Genomic DNA, 14,718 nt, shown 5'->3' with positions numbered 1-14,718 from the left:
ATTTGTACATTTTATTAGAAACATGTTTTTCTATTAATTTTGATAAAGTTGGAAGAACAGATATAGGTCTGTAATTTGTTGCTAGAAGCTTGTCACCATCCTTGAAAACTGGTGTTACCTTAGCATTCTTCAGTAGTGAAGGATATATACCAGTATCTATCATTCTGTTAAATATATATGTGAGAGGTGATGCAATAAAAGGGGCACTTAATCTTAGGATTTTTGGTCCAATATTATCCATACCAGATGCTTTATTTATATCAAGTTTTGCTAATTCATTAAATAGCTCATTCATCTTCACTGGTGGTATAGAAAAATTTTCATGTTTATGTAATTTATTTTTAACAAATTTACTTAGATTACTAAAATCTGCTTTGTTAACAGGTGTATAATTTCCTTGTTCTCTTAGTTTTTCAGCACAGGAAGTGAAAAAGTTATTAAAAGTATCAGCTATACATTTTTTACTTTTAGTTGTATTGTTATCTTCTGTGGCTAACTCATATGGTGTTTTTTTAACTTTTGGGTTCAGACTGTGAAGACATTTCCATAAGGTTTTAGGGTCATTGGAGTCTTTTACCATATTTTTATAATAATTCTTTTTTGAGTTATCTACAATTTGTTTAGTTTTATTCCTCCAAAATTTATACTCACTCCATAAACCAAGTGCATTATATTTATCTCTCATATTCCTAGCGTAAATGATTTCACTGTTATACCATTCAGGCTGCCTGTCCCTTTTAACTCTCTTTTTAACAACAGGAGCATGTTTATCTAAAGCCTTGTTCAACATATCATAAAACAATTTTAGACAGTCAGAGGGGTTTTCTTCAAATTCAATTTCATGAAAAGGTGTAGATTGCAGATCTAATAAAAAATTGTTTTGGTTGAAATTTTTAAAATTTCTATATGTAATTGTACTGTGTGTATTCTTTTTGCCTATGTTGACTTCTTTCCTTGTTAAACAGATAGGATAATGGTCACTAATTGCATATCTACACACATGTGATTCCTCTACCATATTTGGATTATTGACATAAATATGATCAATCAGTGTACTAGTATCTTTTGTTACCCTTGTGGCTTCTTCAATCAGTTGTTGAAAATTATATGATTCTAAAATATTTAGCCATTTTTATTACATTAACTCACATCAAATCAAATGCTTGTCATATCTCACTAATAAAAAACAGAAGAGTTTTATAGATTTTTGATTGATTGATTGGTTTTACCGCAACTTTCAGCACTATTGCTCAATTATAAGGAAGTCAGTTTTTATTGGTAGAGCACGTCAATTGAGATTGGAGTTGAGCAAATCTGCAAATAACATATTCACAATGAAGCAATTGTTTAAAGTTGTTTCACCTTATACCTGAACAAATACCTAACCTATTTATCCCAACAGCTCTCTCTGTACACACACTATCAATACCTGAACAAATACCTACCCTATTTATTCCAACAGCTCTCTCTGTACACACACTATCAATACCTGAACAAATACCTACCCTATTTATTCCAACAGCTCTCTTTGTACACACACTATCAATACCTGAACAAATACCTACCCTATTTATTCCAACAGCTCTCTCTGTACACACACTATCAATACCTGAACAATTACCTACCCTATTTATTCCATCAGCTCTCTCTGTACACACACTATCAATACCTGAACAAATACCTACCCTATTTATTCCAACAGCTCTCTCTGTACACACACTATCAATACCTGAACAAATACCTACCCTATTTATTCCAACAGCTCTCTCTGTACACACACTATCAATACCTGAACAATTACCTACCCTATTTATTCCATCAGCTCTCTCTGTACACACACTATCAATACCTGAACAAATACCTACCCTATTTATTCCAACGGCTCTCTCTGTACACACACTATCAGGTATAGCTAAACCAACAGAGTTATCTTCTAAAGGGACATGCCTGCAATATAAAATTAATGCAAAAGATTTGAAATTTCTCAAATTAGAATAAAAAGGCTTTAGGTAATCTTAACTTATCAGTAACAAAATATTACATGTATTATAGAACAAAATGTTAATACCAAATCATAGCTTCCATTATAGAAGTCAATTTCAACAATACCCTTCTATGTCAATTTTCAATACAATATCTTGATTAAGTTCTAAGCATAATTATCTTAACTCTATGTATTGCCTCAGTGGTCTGTTGAAATCCTTGTCACAAGTATGGAAGTTGAGGAGGTTGAAAACAAAGACTTTAAAAATGTTTGATGCTTCTCTGATAAGCATGAGGCACAAAGGAGGAAAAGCAAAGACTGTCAGATTAGTGTGTTTGTGTAAGGTGACAAATCTTCCAGCTGACTGTGATCTTGTGAAATAACATGTTAAAATCCGGCTTAAGTTAACATATGAGAACTAAATTTGTTATATAACTTATCAAATTATCAAAGTACAATAAGAAATTCCCCTTTTAAAGTAGAAAGTTTAAAAATAATCAAAATTTGGAATGCCTTTTAAATTCTTTTCAGTAAAATCTGTGATTTTATAAGAGTTTATTGTGAGATGTTTAGGTTGTTATTTGTTTATGAGCTGTTAATGTAATAACTTACGTGATGAAGTGAGCTGCATGATGGTCTATGTTCATCAAATGAAACTGTTTGTACATCAGAAAAGATTTCAAGAGTTCTCTGATCTGTGAAGATATTTCCATCTTATCTCCTGCATTCCAATATTCTAAATAAGTCACAGGTGTTCTTATACCTACATCTTTTACATACTGGAATAATGGAAATATATAGTATAATTAACATAGATCAAACATGCTAAATCATTCAATACAAGTCAATCTAACTTATAAAGTTTTCTACCATATAGTTTAATTACTAGTATAATGGAAGAAATTATTAAAATATACTGTACTCTTCATTAGGCTTTTTTCATTTCACATGTTGTAGGGATTTGCTTTTCATTATTCTTCTTGTATTTCATTTTTATCTCCATATTGGTCCATCTAAATCATCACAGTTTTGAAATTGTGTGCAATATTAAAGTATTTCATCAGTACTTATTTCCATTGAGGACAACAGATCACTTTTTTATATTGTATAGTACATAAATATTGTCCTTCTCAAGAGTTCCACCATGCTTTTTAAACTTTTACTTTGTATTAAGACTTAGCAAGCGATCGTACAAGTATTTCTTCTTTTCATTTATCAACCCCTTCATACTTTTTTCTTATATATTACATTAAAACATACCATATCCACCATGTTGGTTGTCTGTAGGGCAAAGTTTACCATTTCTTTGTGAGAAAGATTCAGTCTGGAATACTGAAACATTAATTCATAATAATATCATTAAAGCATTAGCAGAATTACAAATTATCTGATGTTTCAATTTTATTGAACTACTCTGAATATCTACCTTTTCCCACACCCATAACTGATGTGTTCTATGCTATTACATGTAGGTATTGTAAATATAGGAGTGTTTTGAGAAGAAATGTCACCTTTTTCCTTGATACATGTATACCATTATGCAATTTTCCACTAACTTAATATTAAAGATTTAGTGCTATACCCCAGGTAGCCATACTGCCATAGAACTATTGTGTGGTTGGTATTAATAAGTGATCATAAATTATGCTTCAGTTCACTATAAAAAAAAACATCCGGGAGTTCCATAAAGAATGAGTCAATGAGTCCTGGACTAAATGAAAAATAAACAGCTGTGCCATGAACGCATGATACACCCGTCGTCCTGTGAGTAAGTTTTACGCAATAATCATAAATAGTTTCTGAGATACAGCGTAACATGTGAAAACCCACCTTTTTTAACAAAAAACTCAATAAATCTAAAATAAACTTTGAATCATCACCAAAAAGTATGCAGATCTTTAGATCAGGGTTTAAGCTAGGATTTTGAGGGCTTTAGTCACTTTTGCGCGCTATTAAAATCAACCTTATTTTGTGTAAAAGCAATGGACCAATGATGTATATTACTAGCTTCATCTTTTGACTTAGTCAGATTTAAAGGGATTGAGGCACCAGCATGATTGGCAGTTATTGTATGATTTGACTGTATTGGCCATTATTATGAAAGATTCTGACATGGAATCCAGAAATTTAGTTCACAATTTCTCTTCAGTTTGTTCCAGGGGTCATTCCTGATCAACAAAAGTTGGATTCTATTTTTTTTAAACAATGAATCACAGCAGAAATTAATTTGCAATGATTATTTCACTGCATAATCATTATCCTTATAAAACGTCTAAGTCGATATTTGGAAATCATTTCTATCAAGTTGGAAATGTATAAAATCCTTTTTGGAACGATTATAATGACTGAAAGGAGGTTGTAAACAAATCAACAATAGATCACGTTTACTACTTTCGGTTTTAAAATGAAACGAAAACGGGAAGTGACACGTGGATAGTAAATTCAAAACGAGTCCGGATTCATCAGGAAATTATCATTTTTCGATTTAAATTCCTTTAGTAAGAGATATATATTTGTCTCTCTCGTTTAATTGATTCTAAATGATTTCGTATTTTACGTTTTTAATGTCTATAAATAGTCAAAGGAATACTTTCACACATGCGTAGAACACAATTCAAGAAGCACCTGTTTAGGCAGCAACCATTTGATTTTCTGGGGGGGCTATGGTTTTTTTTGGAAAAAAAAGTTTGTTTCCAGTTTTAGAGAAAAAAATAATTTGTTTTTGATTCTGAGAAAAAAAAATTGTTTGTTTCACCCTCAGCTGCCACTATATGTAATGCTAAAATTGAAAGAAAAAAATTGTTTTCAACTTGTCGCGAAAAAAATAGATTGTTTTTCGCCTGAGGCGAAAAAAAAAATTTGTCCAGAAAAAATAACCATAGCCCCCCCCCCAGAAAATCAAATGGTTGCTGCCTTAACATTTCTCGTGAACTTTTTGAATAAACACATTAAAGTCCTTTATTTTAAATGGAAATTGTCGAAAGTTTTTGATGAAAATTTAAATCAAATATGACGAAAATGCCTTCGAATGACGAATCTACGACAAACTAACTTCAGATTGTGATCGTTTGGGAAAATATTGAAATTCAAATGCGAACTGTCTGGGTTGTCATTTTTGATTAAATGACGAAATTGTACTCCTGATTGTTGAAATGACGACTGACTGATTTTCCCGGGGAAATAATTATGATGGTCATTCAATTATGGGGTTAATTAATAAACTACGGATAAGTGACCCATCTAATGGCGATAAGCGGATTAGTTGTAATCACAACTTGTAACACCTGTTGAAAATGTTAATTACCTGAAGGTCATAAACTTGTCAAAAACATGAAGACAGGTAGATTTATAGTTTTTATTGCGAAATTTTTTTTACACTTTCAAAATTAAAGTGACGAAATTGATTTGAAATACTTTCTTCAATGAGAAAACCCTTTCGTAAAATATGAAAGTGACGAGCGCTAGCAAAATCACTGCTTTAGATTAATATAACTAAGAAGTGTGTACAGTTTTAAGAAATAATCATAAATTGTTTTTGAGATACAGAATGACATGTGACCCCCCACCCTTTTTTTTTTTTTACAAAAACTCAATATCTCTAAATCAAAATTTTGAATCAAAACCAAAAAGAATACAGATCTTTAGATTAATATAACTTAGAAGTGTGTACAGTTCTAAGCATTAATCATAAATGGTATTTGAGATACGGTGTGACATGTAAAAAAAACACACCCCTGTTTTAGTTACAAAGTCCCGTAGCTCACAAAGTGACAGACAGACAGACAGACAGACAGACAGACAGACAGACAGACAGACAGACAGACAGACAGACAGACAGACAGACAGACAGACAGACAGACAGACAGACAGACAGACAGACAGACAGACAGACAGACAGACAGACAGACAGACAGACAGACAGACAGACAGACAGACAGACAGACAGACAGACAGACAGACAGACAGACAGACAGACAGACAGACAGACAGACAGACAGACAGACAGACAGACAGACAGACAGACAGACAGACAGACAGACAGACAGACAGACTGACTGACTCTGTACATTTGTATACCATAATATGTCCCTCAATGTGTAAGTCATTTACACAGAAAAAGTATTTTATGATTGTATATAATTGTCTCAGTATTAATACAATGTCAAAGATTGTTTATAATTGTTTTAATATTTTTACAATGTCAAAGAATGTATTTAATTGTCTTAATACTTTTACAAAGTCATAAATATATATAATTGTCATGTCAAAGAAATAAATGTGTACAATTGTCAAAGTATTAACTTGCTGAGTGGTACAGCCACTGACTTACCACAGAATTATCAAGTACTATAAATGCCATCTTTAAATGTTTCTCTGAAAAACTTACCACAAAATTATCAAGTACTAATGCCATCTTTAAATGCTTCTCTGAATAACTTACCGCAGAAATATCAAGTACTAATGCCATCTTTAAATGCTTCTCTGAATAACTTACCACAGAATTATCAAGTACTAATGCCATCTTTAAATGCTTCTCTGAATAACTTACCACAGAATTATCAAGTACTAATGCCATCTTTAAATGCTTCTCTGAATAACTTACCACAAAATTATCTAGTACTAATGCCATCTTTAAATGTTTCTCTGAATAACTTACTACAAAATTATCAAGTACTAATGCTATCTTTAAATGCTTCTCTGAATAACTTACCACAGAATTATCTAGTACTAATGCCATCTTTAAATGTTTCTCTGAATAACTTACCACAGAATTATCAAGTACTAATGCCATCTTTAAATGTTTCTCTGAATAACTTACCACAAAATTATCAAGTACTAATGCTATCTTTAAATGCTTCTCTGAATAACTTACCACAGAATTATCTAGTACTAATGCCATCTTTAAATGTTTCTCTGAATTGTTGTTGACATTCATGTGCAGCTGAAATGAAACAGAAAACTTATAATCAAAGTGTGAAGCAATGTTGAAGTGACTTCAAGTTTTCAAATTTCTGTTCACAGTATACCTTTCTTTTTTGATGTGTTCATATGCAAGCTCCATTAACTGCTTTTAACCTTATTTGGTAGCAGCAATAAGTCAAAATTGAATACAAATTCTCAATTTTGACATGATTATGTAAGAAACTTTAACATTTCTTGCTGATATTAGGTTTTCTTACCAAACTAGAGGCTCTAAAGAGCCTGTGTCGCTCACCTTGGTCTTGTGCATATTAAACAATGGACACGGATAAATTCATGACATAATTGTGTTTTGGTGATAGTGATGTGTTTGTAGATCTTACTTTACTGAACATTCTTGTTGCTACAATTATCTCTATCTATAATGAACTTGGCCCAGTAATTACAGTGGAAAATATTTTCTAAAAATTTACAAAAATTTATGAAAAATGTTAAAAATTAACTATAAAGGGCAATAACTCCTTAAGGGGTCAATTGACTATTTTGGTCATGTAAACTTATTTGTAGATCTTATTTTGCTGAACGTTATTGCTGTATACAGTTTATCTCTATCTATAATAATATTCAAGATAATAACAAAAAACAGCAAAATTTCCTTAAAATTACCAATTCAGGACAGTAACCTAACAACGGGTTATCCGATCCATGTGAAAACATCAGGGCAGATAGATCTTGACCTGATAAACAATTAAACCCTGTCAGATTTTCTCTTAATGCTTCGGTTTTTGAGTTATAAGCCAAAAACTGCATTTTACCCCTATGTTCTATTATTAGCCGTGGCAGCCATTTTGGTTGATTGGCCAGGTCACGTCACACATTTTTTAAACAAGTTACCCCAATGATGACTGTGGTCAAGTTTAGTTTAATTTGGCCCAGTAGTTTCAGAGAAGAAGATTTTTGTAAAAGATTACTAAGATTTACGAAAAAATGGTTAAAAATTGACTATAAAGGGCAATAACTCCTTCAGGGGTCAACTGACCATTTTGGTCATGCTGACTTATTTGTAAATCTTACTTTGCTGAACATTATTGCTGTTTACAGTTTATCTCTATCTATAATAATATTCAAGATAATAACCAAAAACAGCAAAATTTCCTTAAAATTACAAATTCAGGGGCAGCAACCCAACAACAGGTTGTCCAATTCATCTGAAAATTTCAGGACAGATAGATCTTGACCTGATAAACACTTTTACCGCATGTCAGATTTGCTCTAAATGCTTTGGTTTTTGAGTTATAAGCCAAAAACTGCATTTTACCCCTATGTTATATTTTTAGCCATGGCGGCCATCTTGGTTGGTTGACCGGGTCACGCCACACATTTTTTAAACTAGATATCCCAAATATGATTGTGGCCAAGTTTGGATTAATTTGGCCCAGTAGTTTCAGAGGAGAAGATTTTTGTAAAAGATTACTAAGATTTAGGAAAAATGGTTAAAAATTGACTATAAAGGGCAATAACTCCTAAAGGGGTCAACTGACCATTTTGGTCATGTTGACTTATTTGTAAATCTTACTTTGCTGAACATTATTGCAGTTTACAGTTTATCTCTATCTATAATAATATTCAAGATAATAGCCAAAAACAGCAAAAATTACCTGAATTTTACCAGTTCAGGGGCAGCAACCCAATAACGGGTTGTCGGATTCATCTGAAAATTTGAGGGCAGATAGATCTTGACCTGATAAACAATTTTACCCCATGTCAGATTTGCTCTAAATGCTTTGGTTTTTGAGTTATAAGCCAAAAACTGCATTTTACCCCTATGTTCTATTTTTAGCCATGGCGGCCATCTTGGTTGGTTGGCCGGGTCACGCCACACATTTTTTAAACTAGATACCCCAATGATGATTGTGGCCAAGTTTGGTTTAATTTGGTCCAGTAGTTTCAGAGGAGAAGATTTTTGTAAAAGTTAACAACGACGGACGACGGACGACGACGGACGACGACGACGACGGACGACGGACGCCAAGTGATGGGAAAAGCTCACTTGGCCCTTCGGGCCAGGTGAGCTAAAAAAGGAGAAAAATAAACAGTTATATAGTTAGGGAAAAGTTTGAAATTTAAAAATATTTTTGTACAGTATTGTGAAATATTTTTAGTCATTAGCTCAGAGTTTGTTTGCTAGGCTGAAGTCCTTTCATTTTTATATAATCATTTTTTTAAAGTTTTATTTTTCACAGCAAACTAACAAGTACCAATTGTATTTGAATAGATATTTTATTTCTTTATTCATGAAGTTGAAATGATTGCATGAATAAAATATGCCAATAAAAAATCCTATTTTACCTGTTTTTTGGCCTTCATAGCTTTGACTCTTCTAATGAATTCCCCCCTGTGTAACTCCTGGAATGTCCTCCACTGACCAATGTCATTTCCTGTAAAGGTAAAACATTTTAAAGCTTTCATGGATATAATAATTCTATGATTTATTTTTTGTAGACAAAGTATTTTAATGATGACAGTTTGATTGATATACTGATGGTTGTCAAATGAAAAATATTGCATTGAACTGAAGGTGATAAGATGATTTAAATAAGACATAATATTCCCTGCTTTAATAGTAAATGACCAATATGTTGACTCCATTTTAAAGGCACTTATGTCTCAAGGTTACAGTCCACAATAAAACAGACCCTTCCACTTGACTCAAAAATAACTTATTTTTTCACTAAAAATATAAGCATGCCTGGCAGAGGAAGCAACAAATACCAGTTTTCAGAGAAGCAGCAAATACCAGTTTTAAAGTCACCAAACCCATACCCTCTGAGACCCTGAACTTTACTTACCACATGTTTCCGTCTTGGAAGTGGAGGCTTTAAAAACAACATGTGGATGATGTATCTGTAAGAGTTCAAAATAAATACATAAAATTATAATATATCACAATGAAACTATGTATTTTGTATTACTGAGCATGTCTTAGTGGCTAATGAAACTATGTATTTTGTATTACTGAGCATGTCTTAGTGGCTAATCAAACTATGTATTTTGTATTACTGAGCATGTCTTAGTGGCTAATCAAACTATGTATTTTGTATTACTGAGCATGTCTTAGTGGCTAATCAAACTATGTATTTTGTATTACTGAGCATGTCTTAGTGGCTAATGAAACTATGTATTTTGTATTACTGAGCATGTCTTAGTGGCTAATCAAACTATGTATTTTGTATTACTGAGCATGTCTTAGTGGCTAATCAAACTATGTATTTTGTATTACTGAGCATGTCTTAGTGGCTAATCAAACTATGTATTTTGTATTACTGAGCATGTCTTAGTGGCTAATCAAACTATGTATTTTGTATTACTGAGCATGTCTTAGTGGCTAATCAAACTATGTATTTTGTATTACTGAGCATGTCTTAGTGGCTAATCAAACTATGTATTTTGTATTACTGAGCATGTCTTAGTGGCTAATCAAACTATGTATTTTGTATTACTGAGCATGTCTTAGTGGCTAATGAAACTATGTATTTTGTATTACTGAGCATGTCTTAGTGGCTAATCAAACTATGTATTTTGTATTACTGAGCATGTCTTAGTGGCTAATCAAACTATGTATTTTGTATTACTGAGCATGTCTTAGTGGCTAATCAAAAAGGATGTTATATGGTTTTGTCTTGGTTCTTGAAGGTTATGTTTTTTTATATGTTTATTCTCTGTCAGTCTGGATTAAAAATTTTTGATCTTTTGATATCAAATGGTTGTTGCTTTTATGTCTTTACTGCAGTTCTACAACTTTTCAATTAAATGTTCTAGAAAAAAACTATGAATTATGGCTTGGACTGTTTAACACTTATCTGATATGTCCATTCAACAGTTCATCAATACACAAAAGCTGATATTTTGGTAAAGAATTGTAAATCTGTGAGTTAACAATACATTTGTTGCACTTGGAATTAGATAATTTGCCTAATGTCTACATTATAAAACCTAATAGTCTTTTCTAGTTAGACTATATTAGAACTAACTGGTATTTATATATGCGTCTTTTTATTGATACGTTGGGCATGCCCCTATGTGTTGCCATTGTGCAATGTTTCCAATTCCCTAATTAGTTTATCTTCTCAACTTGGTCTGAAACTCATATTGAACCAGAAATCAGATCAATATTAAGATTTAACCAAAAACATTCTCATAACTATGGGATATTAAAGAAGGAATGAAAAAAATGAAGGACATGTGTAAGGCTATATACCCTGGCCAAACAATAAGTAAACAATTATCCATCAAATCCAATTTATGAGTAGAATTGTTCTGTTTGTGATATTCTTTACAAAAACCTAATTGATTCCTCTTCTATATGGTTTTATGCTTTGCGCTTTGCAATAATTTTGTGTGCTAACTTTCATAATACCTAATTCCTTAATTTCTAATCCTACTCACCCCTTCATCTCCACCAAGTAAGGGCTGTATGACATAGGTCTTGTTGTGTAAATTAATCACACCCCTGAAGTAAAAAGAATAATTATAATTGCAAATGTATATATGATACTCTATTTAACAAACTTCAAATATCATATTACTCATAATAAAAGACAAATTACCTTTACAAAAAAATCTTAACTTTCTTTTCAAGTAGTCACTCGAACCATGAAAATGTGGTCAAGGACGATGGACATATTACAGACAGAAGCTGCATATCATAAGACATCTATATACAAAGTAGGAAGCACCTAGCGCCTCCACCCTCTGATATATTAAAAGCTTTTAAGTTTTAAGTTAAAGTTGACATCAGATGACTATTGCAATGTCTTGTTTTCAGTGACACAAGAAGCAGACTCAACAAAAATGATGTGATATCTAAACCATGGCTATATTGCATATAATTGTCCTAATCAATTCTTAATTATTGCAAAATAAACAGTTGGAAAATAGTAATTCTAATCTTAAGATATCCTGATGCTTGATAACAGCATTAAACTACAGCATTTCAATTTTCACATATTAGTAGATAAAGTGTTGACATATTGGTAGCCATCACAGACAACACTGACTGTTTATTACTATAACAAATCTCTATAGTAATTTAAAGCAATACCTATAAGATTTATACAGAAGACAAAGCCGTGGCACCACAAATTTAGGAAATCAACTTTTTAAAATTTCTAGAAGCACCATTGATCATAAACACATTTGTGATCTTTATTGGTTTAAAGAAGAAGAAACACTTTGGTTTTTTTTTCAGATACTAATGGTTTTGGTTATGATGAAGACAAAATTCTGCTTCTATTTAATTGTAAATGACTTACTAAACCTCAAATTTACAGGGGCCTTGTTCTTTCTAATGGTTTTTCTCATGCTAAGTTAGGTAAACATTTGACATATTATATTTTAGCCCATTTTCAGTAAAGTACAAGAGATTAGCACAGTGCTTAAATGGTGGTGTTTTACTAAAGTCATGTACAAATGATAGACCCTGCTTAATTTATTGTAATTTTACCCACAGCAACCCACAAAATGTTTCACTAGTTTAATAAATTGTACATCATCATACAGTAAAAACATCATGAAGAAAATATTTTCCATCAAATATGAATCAAATATTTAGCCTGTAAAAAATTAGCTCAGCATGGCCTGTGTATTTCCTCTAGGTAATTATCTAATAAAGATGAACATGTGTTTTTTTCTGGCATAAGTTTCTTGGTAAACACTCTATTAATAAAAAATAACTAATAAAGATCATTATCTCAGCCAAAAGCTCCACTGATAACTGTACTGATCTATTGATTTAAACTTTGAAAAAATATTTCCCTTCCAAGATTTTGTTTATTAACATAATGATATTACCATCATACTAAATCTTATCATATATAATTGTTTTAAATGGAAGATCTTTGTATCAATTATCTTTTTTAACATAGAAATATAAAGTGGTTGTATGGGAAGGAACATCATACAGTTAAAGTGGCTTTTCCCACATTTCAACAGAAGAACTGTCAAAAGAAAATGCCATTTAATTCTCAACAGTTTTTATGGTTCTGACAGCACTACAAATATGATTTTTTTTATATATTCTTTTGAATTACAAACCAAGTTATTTAAAGAAACACAGTATTACAGTTCTGACTTTATTTTTGCAGACATTCTAACATTGATTATAGAGATATGTTGTAATTTTGAACCTTTGATAACATAACAGAGTAAACAAACTAAACATGATTGGTAAACCATGCATCTTGTAAAGAACACCAACTTGAAGAACACTAGCACAAGAATATCAAGAATATCAAATCCTGGAAAGCACATAGGATTCACATAATAAAGTTACAAACAGAACAAATGAACAATGAGAAAAGTTTTTTTTTTTAAATCTAATTCAAATCTGATACTCATACCTGATCTAAGGGGGTGGTATTTCCCTCCTATATTTTTTACAAAACATTGCTTTCATTGCTAAACAATATGCATTCAAAATTAGTACTCTTACACACTCAAATGTCTCCAGAAGTGAGTATTACATGAACTTTGTTAAATATTGGCATTGTTCATTGATAAAAATTTTGTATGTGCTTATTTAACATGATCAAGTATTTCCTAAAGCTTTACATAGTTTGGACTCACAAATTCAGACATGGGGGTGTTTCACAGTTTTGAATAACAAATCTTTGTTATGAAGGTGCTTTATAGATGGTTTATTGTAAGGCTGATTTGATATCTCATTGCTGTGAAAGTTAAAGCACTCTGTCCAATCTTAGGCCGTGTTCACACCAAACGCTGTGTACAGTAAACATGTTTACATTTAGTTTCATGTAATGCACACTAGTTTCATATTAAATTTGTTCACATCTATACACCTTGTTTAGCTACCTGTACATACGATTTGTTCACACTTGTAAACTATATGTCATTTAAATGTTTATTACGTAGAACCAAATTCAAATCTTTAAACAACTTTTCTAGCAGTTAGGGAACGACCATTTGACTTTAAAAAAGGGGGGATGGATTTTGCCACAATTTAATTAAAAAAAAATCGGGTATATGATTAGAATGAACAATTATTTAGAATCCTAAGTTTCCCCATACATTATAGTGTACATGTTAAATATTGAATTGGTACCATTGAAAAAAAACTAAATATAAACTTTCGCGCGAAAAAATTCTTACTCAGAACCCCCCCTTTTTTTTGAAAAAAAGTAAAGTGGTTGCTCCTTTAAGAAAGTCATTTTGGATGAGTTGCAGTAGTTTAAAGATGTCTAGATAACGCATTAAAAACGTAGGCTGCATGAGCATACTTACAGACGAAGAAAAAAGAATTGCGATGGTAAGGATCACTTCTAGTACATTTCTATCTTTTCTGTTTGTTTCAAATGGTATTTTTTTCTCCAATTAGAATGTGGCAAAGGGAGGGGGGTAATTTTTTTTTTTTTATTTCTAATTGTATTTTAACGGATCTGACATACTACACAAACAAACAATTAACCTCGCCCTTTTTCAGTTATGCATTTATGAGTGAATCGTTGTTTGAGTAAATACCAGTGGTAAATATTTCTGTCAGTGTGTACGTCCAGTCGATTCAGGAAGACCTTTTCAAATGAATTATGTGTTCGGCAATGATGATGAATGAGTCTTGATAATTTAGAGGTTAATAAGGCTACGTAAAGTGTTTTTATAAAGAATAAATATATCAAGTTTAGACAAATATTTCTGTAAAGAACTTTATCAAATAAGTGTTATAAGAATCTATTTTTATATAAAAATCGTTTCTATTTGAAACATACATGGGATAATTAAAGTTCTAAATGCCTAGTTTG

At 31.6% G+C, this 14,718-nt stretch overlaps 1 protein-coding gene across 5 annotated transcripts in view; it reads right to left on the bottom strand.

Annotated features, from left to right (window-relative positions):
• Nucleotides 1-14,718, bottom strand: part of LOC143065100 (disintegrin and metalloproteinase domain-containing protein 23-like) — a 58,389-nt gene that overhangs the window by 26,920 nt on the left and 16,751 nt on the right. For 4 of the 5 annotated variants that reach the window (XM_076238447.1, XM_076238448.1, XM_076238449.1 and 1 more), the window contains exons 6-12: nt 11,351-11,414; nt 9,754-9,808; nt 9,254-9,342; nt 6,858-6,926; nt 3,245-3,316; nt 2,597-2,763; nt 1,866-1,947 (exon numbers count right to left, since the gene is read on the bottom strand). In XM_076238447.1, coding sequence (XP_076094562.1) covers nt 1,866-1,947; nt 2,597-2,763; nt 3,245-3,316; nt 6,858-6,926; nt 9,254-9,342; nt 9,754-9,808; nt 11,351-11,414 — 598 coding nt within the window. Of the gene's footprint in view, nt 1-1,865; nt 1,948-2,596; nt 2,764-3,244; nt 3,317-6,695; nt 6,759-6,857; nt 6,927-9,253; nt 9,343-9,753; nt 9,809-11,350; nt 11,415-14,718 lie in introns of those variants that run through there. The other variant, XM_076238450.1, reaches the window with a different exon arrangement.

This window comes from Mytilus galloprovincialis, chromosome 2 (genome assembly GCF_965363235.1).
Source record: "Mytilus galloprovincialis chromosome 2, xbMytGall1.hap1.1, whole genome shotgun sequence".
Taxonomy (NCBI): domain Eukaryota; kingdom Metazoa; phylum Mollusca; class Bivalvia; order Mytilida; family Mytilidae; genus Mytilus; species Mytilus galloprovincialis.
This window is presented reverse-complemented; position numbering and strand designations above follow the sequence as displayed.